Source organism: Juglans microcarpa x Juglans regia, chromosome 4D (assembly GCF_004785595.1).
Source record: "Juglans microcarpa x Juglans regia isolate MS1-56 chromosome 4D, Jm3101_v1.0, whole genome shotgun sequence".
NCBI lineage: Eukaryota > Viridiplantae > Streptophyta > Magnoliopsida > Fagales > Juglandaceae > Juglans > Juglans microcarpa x Juglans regia.
In genome coordinates this window covers 30494101-30506632 of record NC_054600.1, presented here as the reverse complement: position 1 = coordinate 30506632, position 12532 = coordinate 30494101, and the positions used below count along the sequence as shown (strand labels likewise).

General features: G+C 34.1%; 1 protein-coding gene across 1 annotated transcript; it reads right to left on the bottom strand.

Moving 5' to 3' along the window:
• Nucleotides 1-1357: 1357 nt before the first annotated feature.
• Nucleotides 1358-5394, bottom strand: LOC121259107 (inactive TPR repeat-containing thioredoxin TTL3-like). The gene is made up of 7 exons (XM_041160602.1): nt 4058-5394; nt 3753-3948; nt 3468-3640; nt 2408-2741; nt 2083-2287; nt 1866-1966; nt 1358-1765 (listed from the first exon to the last, which is right to left on the bottom strand). The coding sequence occupies exons 1-7, from the start codon at nt 5056-5058 to the stop codon at nt 1613-1615; spliced, it is 2163 nt and encodes a 720-aa protein (XP_041016536.1). The 5' UTR covers nt 5059-5394; the 3' UTR covers nt 1358-1612.
• Nucleotides 5395-12532: the final 7138 nt, after the last annotated feature.

Genomic DNA, 12532 nt, shown 5'->3' with positions numbered 1-12532 from the left:
CATAAATTAGGGTTTTTTTTTTTTTTTGAGTATATAACTTAGATACGTTTGAATACAGAAAAACTCTCAACCCATCTCATTTCATCTAATCTCATAATTATAACTTTCTCATATATACAAAATATAATAAACAATTCAACTTTTCAAATCTTAAAATAATAATAATATTAAAAAATAATATTATAATAATATTTTATTCAATTTATTTAAAATTATCTCATCTCATCTCTTTTTACTATCCAAATCAATCTTTACCATTCTTAAAACTTTGAAAAAAATAGAAATGAAAGACAGAGTCGTAAAATTTTGTTATTTATGTTTCTAATTGGCGTCCGGTAACAATGTTGAACCCGTCATTTCGAGCCCAACATAGGTCATAGGTCTTACCTAATGGTTCATAATATTGGCCTTTAAGCCCAGAAACGTTGAACCCGTCCTTTCAAGCCCATTCGAGCCTAATAAAGGTCTTACCTAGAAGCAAATTGTTCTGAATGTCGGCCTCCAAGCCCACAGCTGCGAACATAGACATTATGATCGACTACTTTACTTTTTTTTTTTTAAAGAGTGATTACATCTCCAAGAGTGATCCGGTCCAAGTTTATTTAAGGGTCCTTACTTATGACTAAGGAATGTCATATACACAATTCGTCAATGTTGGAGACTTACAAATAAATAAAAAAATCAACCTAGCAATACACTTATTTTTCCTAATAAAAACAAAGCCAACCAATGAAAGAATTACAAGAATCATTATGAACAAACACGAATATAAGGAACATTTCATATGTCAAGTCTAACTAATCCTCTAATTGAAGCCGGACATCACTCATAGTATGGAAATAAAGAAATTATGTTTTTTTTTTTTTTTTTATAAACAGAATTATGTTTATTTAAATCTCAAAGTTTGGAACAAAATAAAATAATCGTCCAAGATTATTATAGGGATGATACTCCGTTCATCTTCATGTTGAGAAAGTTACTAGATAATTTGAAAGTATGGATGGCGGAGTTTTACATACGTAAATATTAACCTTTAAGGAAGTAATATTATGTAATTGGATGAGAATAGCACCTGCCCCACATAATAATTTAGAATGCTATATATCAATTACTTTTATATTCCACACCTACAGCTTTTTTTTTTTCATAGGATGTACGTAAAGTGTTTTTTTACAGGATATGGAATGTAAGATAGTGAATAATGACTAATGAGAAAAAATTTCAATAATTGATCTTTATGCATACGCTAGGAATATAATAATTGCCAAGCTCCATCAAACCACTAATTACTAGCAATATTTATTTTCACACGTGAATAGAAATTTAATTAACCAAAGAAAATCTCATTTGCTATGGGTAGGGCTGCATACACATTCAAAAACGAGAAGATAAAAATAATTGAAATTCAAAGAACGCTCTTAAAGTTTCTCCTCCATTCACCTTAGTTTATCCCCGAGCCGATTCCCTAATTTTACTTTGTGTGCAATGCCGGCAAAGTAATAGAGCCTTTTCAATTAAGCCAATTTATTTCAACACGATGGGGTCTCGGCTTTCCTTCCTTCGTTGATTGTAAAATGCTATGTTTCATGCCTGTCCACAAAATTATATATCTTCAACTGCTGTACAATTTGACTGAAGTTTCTAACATTTCACGGTCATTGCCTGGAACCTCTTTCACCTTTGCTCCATTCTTATATATTCTAAAAGCCGGAATGGAGACCACACTCTCTAATTTTGCTAAGTAGGGATGGTCTTCGATCTCAACCTGGATTTATCAACAAACGCATAATTGAGTTGAAAATCAGAAATTAAGAAGAAAAAAATAAAAAAGGGAAAAGAGGAGTTGGGCTACTTGATGTACAAACCTTGAGGAAATGGATAGATGGGAATTTCTTGCAAACTTGCTCCAGTACACGCAACACTTGCTTGTGGTTCGTTTTCTTGCAAAACAGCACCACGGACATCCCTGTCATTTATATGGCAGGTCTATTTTTATGGTCTACAACCCTTATATCTTCAAAACCAAATAAAGCTAGCTAATTAATGGACGTACTGGAAAATAAACAAGACCGGATGCTTTACCGGGTGAGGTTATGAAGTGTCTGAATCGTTCATTACTGTCGATGAAAATCAAATTTGAACCAAATTTTAGGTCTTTAATGTCTTCACCTCGTCGCTTCTTAAGCTGAACCTGTGCCTCGAACAGGGCCTTGCCCACCTCCTCATTCCCAGGAGTCTCTCTTATCAACATCTCGTAGTCTTGAACAGAAACTTCCCATCTTTCCAACTAATTTCACAAACAAGAAAAGATCACAGCAAGCTCTAGCTAGTAAGTATTGGTCCTGCAAGCAAGCATGACTGGCAAAACAGCATGAACTCTTCTTATATATGAGGGAGAATAAGTCACCTTGGCATTGCAATCTGCCCTTCGTAGCCTGGCCTTTATGTAAGAAGGCCACACGTTAAGAGCTGATGTGCAATCTTCAACGGCTTTCTCATATTGACCTAGCTTGGATCGACAGGCTGCTCGGTTACATAGCAGAATCGAGTTATATGGATCATTTTCTAGTCCTTCACTGTATACGAGACATGCTTCGGAGAATTTTGATGATCTGAAGAGCAGGTTACCACTCAATCGAGCTGATGCCACTGCTCTAACTCTCTTTACCACGTCATTCATCTCCTTGTTGCTTGGATCAAGTCTAGCTGCATGTTGAGATGCTGCCACAGCATCGTCAAACCTGTCAATATATAAACTTACATTAATTTAGATTAATACAGATTGATTCTGTTTTGTTTAGATTATGCGTTTTGTGCTCGTGCAATTTTGACTGAGTTGAGGTTCAGCCAATTAGGTTGTGTAAACTTGAATTCGAATTCAGCTTGTTTGGATTTAAAGATGAGATGAGATTAGATGATTTTAAATAAAAAATAAAAGTTAAAAAAATATTATTAGAATATTATTTTTGTTTTAGAATTTGAAAAAGTTTAATTATATATTATATATTTTGTGTAAAAATTTTAAAAAATTATAATGATAAAATGAGATGAAATGTAACACTTTTTAAATCTAAACGTGGCCTAAGTAAGTAAATCCAAATCCAAGTCATGGGTCAAACGCCTCAATCTTGCTTTGGTAATTTTAAATTAGGTTGTGCCACGTGTCAAATATTTCCTGGGAAACATATAAGACTTATAAATATTCCCAATCTAAAGGCAATGTTGATATGATTTTCTTTGCGTATTCTTTACTGGGTAATTAAGACGTACAACTGTAAAGAAAAGATGGGGTTAAAAGCACAAGTTCAACCCTTCAAAGGCGGGCAGATTTCTCGCACTAATTGCACAGTTAATTTAATATGCTCAGGAGAAAAGGTAAAGAAAAAGAGAAAGAAAAAGATGTATCTAGCAACATTAATAAAGATTCCATTAGAACCAATTTCTCAGTGCAATTTACTCCAACTAACCTGCCAGCTGCCAACAAAACCCGTGCCTCAATCATCATGATGTAAGCACTGTACGAGGGCCCAAATAATTTTATACAAAAATCAGTCTTGAAGTTCGGTCCTTTCTGTGAGGTAGCCTGGGCCTCTTCATGTCTACAAAGGCTCAGCAATGCCTCTGCTTGTAGGGCGTAGACCTTCGTGCGTATTTTAATCATAAATTAGAATACCAAAGGTGATTAATAGCATTTATATTAGCAAGAAATTTAATCAAAGTTTGGGAAATGATGATCTCCAGGAAGAGCTAACCTGTGGTGCTGAGTCAGCACCGTAGGATATTGCAGACCGGGTGTCGTTTAGCAGAGTACTCCACTCTTTTAACTTGGCAGCCTCGGTGCACCTGCTGAGGTGCTTTCGAACAGTCTCAGCTTGGGCTATGTCTTCTAAGTCAGCATAGGCGCCTGAATGTTTGTAGTGATGTATCGCTTTCTCTATTTCTCCAACTCTGCATGACGCACAAATTTAAATTCTTTTTTATTTGAGGAATTCTTTTACAGGATTTTTGACACTTACACTCGTAAAAATGGTGCCCTCAATTAATCGCCATTGAATACCTGAGATATAGTTTTGCCAGACGATGATGAGCTCTGTGATATGAAGGCTCGATTAGAATAGCTTCTTTGCATTCCAAGATGGCCTCCACAATCCGGCCTAGACCTATCAAAGCGGCACTCCTGTTGCAATGATAGGATGACTTGTTCGAATCGAGAGCGATTGCTCGATCATATAAAGCTAATGCCTCTTCAAATCTGCCCTGCTTATATGCCTCGTTTCCCATGCCCTTGAACGCCTCAGGATTGAATTTATTCAACACACCTCCAAACTGTCTAAATTCATCACTATTCTTCCTTACAATGTTGCCCATAATAGCATTGCAGCCGATTTTCCCGACGCCATTTTTGGGCTTAGTTATGGAGCTTCTCTCTTGAAGATTTCTAGAAAGGTAACCCTCGGTCTTGACAGTGGCATTGGGACTGTTATTTCCTTGCAACTTCCCAGGCCCTGGTTGCCTCAAGTTGCCCACGTGGCCTAAAAGCATTACATTGCTTGAGGTTGCTCGAACGAGGGCTTTGCTTTCACATAATTGCTGGGAATCAGTTGTGATCATCCTAGTAATCTCCGTGGAGCTGCCAGAGGACTCTCTCGTTGGCTTTCTTTCGTCTCCCGAGTCCGGGGATTTGGACATCTTTCTCTGGCTTAAACTAGTGGAAGATGATGTCGAACTTCTTCCAGCATCGGAAAGTCTTCGATCTTGAACTCTTCTGTGAGAAGTTGAAGGCCTGGGATGGACCGAGACACAGTTCGTCGAGGATTGTTCATTGATTTTTGGTGCAGTGTTGCGTGAATTGGATGCTATGCGAGCAGACTCGCCGGAGCTGCTTCTCTGCCTCTTGGAACTATCAGTACTCGGTACCCTCAATATATCGTTGCCACTGTTCGGCGGGAGTGAATACACAGAAGTTCTTCTCGGCCAGAAGCTCCGGCGTTGGAAGATCCCTCCCATAAAACCACAACCGACGTCACCATTCACCCTGTGCTTTGCCATTTCTGCCATGGCGCTCTAGAATTGGCTAAACTGGTAAACACAAGCAGAAATCAAGATCCTGTAAAATTCATTAATCTAACATGAAGGATGTACACGAGTGAAAGAAGAATCATTGAAGAATGGATAGTCACAAAGGAAGTCTATGAAATCCGGAAAGAATGATAAAACAGAGAAGATAATCAAAAGAAGTCTTGTATGGGAAGGATGGTATATGGAAGGCAGAGTCTGAATAACGTGTATATATATAAATTCACAGCCTCATGGAGTGGCTTCCAAGAAACCAACTTGAGAACTTTGGGATTTTTGAGAGGGAAAGGGAGGTTCAAGATTTTAAAGGAAGAGTAACATAAAAAATTGAAAGTTTTACAGCTAAGAGCGATATATGTAAAAGACTAGAATATTATGTGATCAGTAGTAATAAGATGCCTCTCAAGCCTTATGGTGTCTTCAATTGAGATTTAACTCAATAAGTTAATGCATGCCAATACTTCCACATACAAGATTATTTGGATTAAACAAAGGAGAAATACTTTAACCATAAAAATATTCTATAAAAATAAATTTAGCATGACTTCATATAATACATTATATCTACTTTACAATTTAACATATTATATCAAATAATTTTACAATTTAACGTACCAATCAAGTCATCTCAATATGTAATGTTACTTTTATCGAATCGCTTTTCAAAAGAAAATCGTCTACTTGAAGAAGAAAAGCATGCATTTGTCATTGATTATGAATTTGTTTTCGACATAGCCGACCTGCCTACAGAATACATACAAGAGTTAATGCTTTGCAAAAATATAGAAAACGATGGTGGCGGTCTCTTTCAGAAAAATTTGTCAGAGCCATGCATTTGAAACAAGAAAATTTGCTGAGAAAAAGTTGGAAGAAAACTACATATAGTAGATATAGTGTCCAAAACTCGGAAATTTCTAAACCCAGAAGAAAACGATGAATGATGGCCGATAACGATTGGTTTTTACCAAGTATATGGGTAATTCCGGGCATGCAATATTTAAATTATCCACCGGGGGCGGCTATTCTGCCGCCCCAACTTGACCGCTGGAAGTGAGTGTAAGAAGTTTTTTTTTTAATTTTTTTAATATATTTAAATATTTTAAAAAAATAAAAAAATATATTAATACACTATTTTTTTAATTATTAAATAATAAAATTTTAACCAGCAGTCAAATAAAATAGATAAAATAAAGAGGCAAAATAGCTTTTTCGCCCAAAACACCAAAAACTCATAACAGTATCCCAAGAGGATAATTTCTCTCTTGATGACCACTTTTTTGTGAAAGTTGAAAACAACTTTTTCCTACTGGTTTGAAGAGATAATTATTCGGAAAACTCCGGATTACGAGGCTATTATTAGCAACAGTAAGACACCGCTTTTAAGAGGTATGCTGCTTTTTTTATCACTTTATTTCTAATAATTTTGCTGAATTGAAGAGTTTGCTAAAAGGTGCGAGGAGATGCGGTCATCTGAGTTTTCGTCAGGTTTAAATTGAGATACATTCTCGAATTATTGTTAATTAGATAAAAAAAAAAATAAGAGTGTAATATTGATATCTTGAGTATTATTAGAATGAGTTTCAAGTTTAGCTTGATTGCTAGGAATATAGTGTGAGTCATATTTTTCGTAAAGAAAATACGATGATAAATTTTATTGCAAAATAGAGAATTGGGGGTTTGAATATGGATTGAACTTAAGATAGAGTTTTTCTAGCCAGTAAGTTAAGAGGTCTTATTCGGATGAATATACTTAGTCATCTTTATTTGAGAATATCTTAGTGAAGTATGTTTTATTTGCTTCTGTTTTTATTATTATTTTACTATCTGATGTGAATAGTTAAAATTAAATTCATTTTATATTATTTTATTGTCATACAATAAAAAAATAGTTATTCCAATATGAAGACTTATATGAATGGAATAATTAAAAGTTAAATTCATCTTTTTTTTTTCTTAAATTCATTTTTTTTTAAATTCATCTTACATTCATAAAAAATATATTTTAATTTTATCTAATCCAATCAGTGCTCCAAAGAACTGTTTGACTTGGACCCCAATGGAACAATGACCACCAGCTGTATGCCATAATGTACCAGTTTCTTCCCCTGCTTCCCCATCACCTTTCGTTTTCCCTCAACCGCGGCAGTCACCAATTAAACATGAGCCCTCCCCATTGGAAATTAGTAACAAGAGACCCCTAAAAATATTAGCATCGATATATAATGATTTTAATTAGTAATATATTATTATTGATAAAACAATTGATTACGCAATATGCATCGATCTAAACATTGCTTTTTATGTAGGTATAAGACTTGTTTGAGAATACAAATATTTTCAAATATTTTTAAAATATTTTATTATTATTCATAAATTATTTTACAATTATCTACCAATATTTCTTAACCTCAAAACCGGCACATATAAGCCAGCTTTTTCGCATGGATATTGAAGCTGCTGCATGGTACTGGAATTTTTGAAGACCACAGTGTCGGCTTTGGAATTGAACAGGCCCCTACCCACGCCTCTTCTACTCTCTTACATATGGGGGTTGTTAGCAGTTCTTTCATTTGTTCTGGTAGTACTAAAGTAGGAAGTCTATGGGTTGGTAGCAGTTTTTTTAGTTGTCGTTTTGTGCGGTAGGATTGTGCTTTGCATTATAGTTCTGCGAATGCTGTACAATAAATACAAGGTTTTAGGACCACTGACGCAAAAGATGTTCGATCGAACTGTTTAGTAGACTATTTGTCCATGGATCTGCCTACATGCACGTCCGGTTCACTGTTAGTCGGTGCCGGCCTGTTACCCCCAACACACAACCTCTTGAATTCTCAAACTATATATCCAGCTCCAGATGGCACCCTGCATAAATTTCATCTTACTCAATTATCAGGTTTAAGGTACGAAGCATGCATGCTCTGATTGGGTGATCGGCTGCATGTATCTCACATTCCATGAGCTAGTTTGGCCTTCCAGGCTATAACATATATACTACACGGTTTAGATAGTGAATTTAGATAAGATGAGATGAGATGAAATAAAAATTAAAAATTAAATAAAATATTGTTAGAATATTATTTTTATTTTTAAATTTGAAAAAATTAAATTTTTTATTATATTTTATTTAGTAATTTGAAAAAATTATAATAATTAGATGAGATGAGATGAAAAATTTTTTAAATCCAAACAAGGTCTTATTTAATTTCTATATATCGCAAGCTACTAAAAAAATAAAAAATAACTTAATGATTAGATTTAATCATTAAATTATTTTTTATTTTTAATATAATATGACAACGTGCTTTTTCATTATTTTGAATGTTAGAGGTTATTAGATAATTAAAAAATGATATTTATAATTTTAAGATGTATAAATTTTACATGCTCTTTTTAAAAAAATTAATAAATCTAAAATTTATATAAAAACTAATTTTTTTTATATATAATTAACCTTATATTTTTTAAAAATGAATGTGCAAAATTTATTTATTAAGATTGTATCAGTATTTACTTTATCAACATCGCATGCATCCAGAATTTGGTTGCGAACTTGCGAGGACAAAGATAAAAAGGGCGGGCTGAACAACTTGGTGGCAACTGGCAAATCTCCAGGAGAATCATATATCATGTATGCTGACCTCGCTAAAAGCTAAAAATTAGTCAAAGTTTACAACTTGCAGAAAGAGGGTATCTAATATGAGATTTTTTTTTTTTTTTTTTTTTTTTTTTTTTTTGCTAACTTTAAATTAGGGGTGTTGCACTGTTGGCCTTTGTTTTCTAGGAAATTGGACAAGACGGTTGCAGATTGATTTCTTTTAATTTATGTGGAATTGGAATAAAAACTATTTCTCCTCGTTTCCTCTTATTCCGTCTTATCATATTATTATAATTTTTTTAAAATCTCACATAAAATATTATAAATAATTTAATTTTTTAAAATTTTAAAACAATAATAATATTAAAAATAATATTTTAATAATATTTTATTCAACTCATTTCTGAATTTAAACGAGATCAGAAAATTTGGATAGTGAGTAAGTTAGAATAAAATATTATTATTATTTTGAGATTTGAAAAAATTGAATTATTTATTATATTTTATATGAAAATTTAAAAAATTTATAATGATGAGATAAATAAATTGAGGTGAGTTTCGAATCCAAACGAGACTGATCTGGCCTCCTATTGTCAGTTGTTTGCTATTCAGAAGCCTAGCCTCCTGGCCTCCCATTTAGGCTAATGATCAGAATAATAACGCAGTAAATTAAGGAGACCCATTTCTACTTCAATTGGAAATTTTTGTCCACACAGAAAATGTAGAGAATAGGTTGTCAAGTATCTAAACCAAACTTGTCACATCTATACTTTGGACAAAGAAAAAAGAAAAAAGAAGGAAAATTCCTATGAATTCTTTGCATCCAGTCAGTTTCTCAATTGTTTTGTATAATCACTTGATTACTAAATTATTTCTTATTAGATTTTACTTCCCATATAAGACGATCGAAGTCTAGGAGAGAAAGGCCCCATATAAATTAAGGTGGCATGGATGCAGGAAACTCATCCCCTATATTGTGATTGTACGTTGACCAAAATGACAGATGCCTTCTCATGTATTAATTAATGCACTGTCTATATATATAGAAATGCACGTGAATATTGAGCACATGAATTAGCAAGAGCCAGTACCTGAGACATGTTTCAGTCACAAGCAGTCCTGATCTTCTATGCAATAGGATTATTATGTGTCTTCACAAGCTTTGATATCACGCAACTCTCTAATCTTCATTCATATTATATATATATTAACCATGGCATGGACTCATTTGCATTCATGAATCGATTTTACTGCAAATTTATCCTTCTATCTCCAGAAAATAAACTTGCATATTTAAGTTTATAGACCTTCTCTTGCATCTAATATAATGATAACCCAATTCAATCCACAGTGGACAGTGCATGCAGGGCAAAAAAAGAACAAAATTATATTGATATATAGCATAATCATGATGGATCGGAAAAATAATCTGTTGTCGTTAGGTATATAGTTGTTCTAGATAGCAATATTGTATCAGCAGTACAGTCATAAGCACCAATGCAGAATAACCAAGAAAGGAAGATAATAATATCTCCGTAATTAGCCAACAAAGAAGAGAAAATCGATCTCTTATATGGTTATTATTATACTAGAACGCGTTGAAATTTTTCTTGGAGGAGCTTCATATATACGCTGGAATCGGGGAAAAAAAGGATCACAAAGAACGTGCATGGAAATGTGGGCAGGCTTGAGATAGAAGGCGCAAATAAAGGAGGGCAAGTACAAGCAATTACGTATATGTTGTGCAAAGTGAGGCACATGAAACCGTGTGGGCAAGGCTGCTTGGGACTCAAGGCTTGAGGGGAAGAAAAGTGACGATTAGTAGGTATCACGGGAAAGGATCGCACGTGCATTTTACGTAAAGGAAAAAAAAAAAAAAAATTGGGTGCTCACTTGATCCAAGGCCCCTTGAAAGCTGCATGGCCTGCCAAGCTTCAGTTCTAAGCTTTGTGTCTTTTGTATTGGTTGTTGGTATTCACATCGGGATCAACCTCAACAGGACATTCGCCTGCCATCACTGATCCTAGCTCCTCCCAATAATTCCCTCAAATCGGTAACAAAGATCATCGTAAAATTAACCATGACAAACAAACCTACCTAAGGCAACAAACATCATCTTACATGTGAGAGACTTATGCAATTATCTTCACTCATATTATAATGGACACATGGAGCATAGGTTGCAAAACTCAGTCTTATCGCCTCGGGCTCTTCATTATCCTAGAGTCCAGGCCAGGGTGATATATATATATATATATATATATATATATATATATATATATATAAGCTGTGTCCTACTCAAAACAGAATAATGAAGCAGGAGAACCAGGTGGAGCTCTGTTCTGTCCATGTGCTTCCACATTTCTAGTTGATTTAACTTGTCGGAGAATACTAAGAACAAACACCTTGAGGTCACCATGGGTAAATTTATATATGCTTTATCCACAGCTAGTTGTTTGGGTTGATTTTGATTCGCTAGTTAATTTGTGATTCGCAAAAGTTTTTCTTTGACCACCATCTGTGAGCTGGGACAATATATATATATATATATATATATATATATATATATATATATACCCACACACACACATAAACACCTCTTAAGAGGCCTTCTTCCCATTAATAGAATTGGTTTTTCCTATTTGAGATTATCAAAGTGAGGTACTGGGTCTTTACTTCTCACTTTTTTGTTATTTTCTTATGTGTGATTTGTTCCTCTTCTTAGAGGTTGGTTTCTTAGGGTTGTTCTTTCTATTTGGTTTGTAATTTTTTAGCTTTCTTAGTTTGTAGTTTGATCTTTTGGTTTTCGATACTTGAGTTTTGGTCTTTATGCTTCTTTGTAATCCCAGGTATCTGGTTGTAACCATGGTTTTCCTCCGCCAAAAGTGAAGGCTATCAATAAAATTAGGGTACCGTCCTCTTCTTAATATATATATATATATATATATAATATATACTAGGGAATGGCCTCGGGTGCGTTAGCCCCAGAGTGCACCTGATATAATGATTTAAATAAATAAAAAAGTGAAAAAGTCAGTTGTTTATTTGTCTGAAAAAAGAAAATATAAGGTTAAAGAAAAACAAAAAATCAAGATTAAAAAAAATCTAAACTTCAGCAAAGTATTTAACTGCGGGGCTATTAAGGGTCTTTTGGTAAAATTCTATAAGGGAGCTACACATTAAATGATCAAGGGTCTTAAGGACCTTTTGGTAAAATATTATCCTTCATTAAATTCTACAAATGAGCTATACGTCAAATGGTTAAGTGTTTTAAGGGCCTTTTGGTAAAACAGGACTTAACGAACTTAACGGAAAAATAACAAAAGTTACTATTCACAATTAGATAGCCACTTATTATAATAGAGTAGATATATATATATATATATATATATATATATTTATACCTCTTAATTTCTTCCTTCCCACGTACGGGATTGAGCGAATACGTACCTTAACGTTCTTTAATGGATCGCCATTCATGTGGGAATGAAAACGATGATACCTTTAATAAACACTAACTTCAGATATTATCCATATGGCTAAGAAGATAAATCTGCTGCTTTGAATACCAATTAAGTATTCAGAAAGATTATCGAGGGATCGGATCCTTGTAAGTGAAGAGACCTCCAGACGGTATATATGATTAACAAGACCTTAAGAGAGCAGAATGCAAAACTCCGTATACCCATAAATACCGCCCAGCCCATTGGGCCTTCTAAAAGCCCCAAATGTTCACTGGGGCTAAAAATTTAAAAGAAAAAACAAATGAAGCACTAGAAAAATGATTTTTGTATCTAATGCTGATGGGCTCTAATGAGCACCCATGGACATGGACTTTGTGTTTGGGCTGGCTTCTAATTC

Coding starts and splice junctions, on each gene's coding strand:
- LOC121259107 (XM_041160602.1), bottom strand. CDS start 5,058: ATGGCAGAAATGGCAAAGCACAGGGTGAATGGTGACGTCGGTTGTGGT. Junction 2,742..3,467: donor GTTTTGTTGGCAGCTGGCAG/GTTAGTTGGAGT, acceptor ATATATTGACAG/GTTTGACGATGCTGTGGCAG. Junction 1,766..1,865: donor CATCTATCCATTTCCTCAAG/GTTTGTACATCA, acceptor TGATAAATCCAG/GTTGAGATCGAAGACCATCC.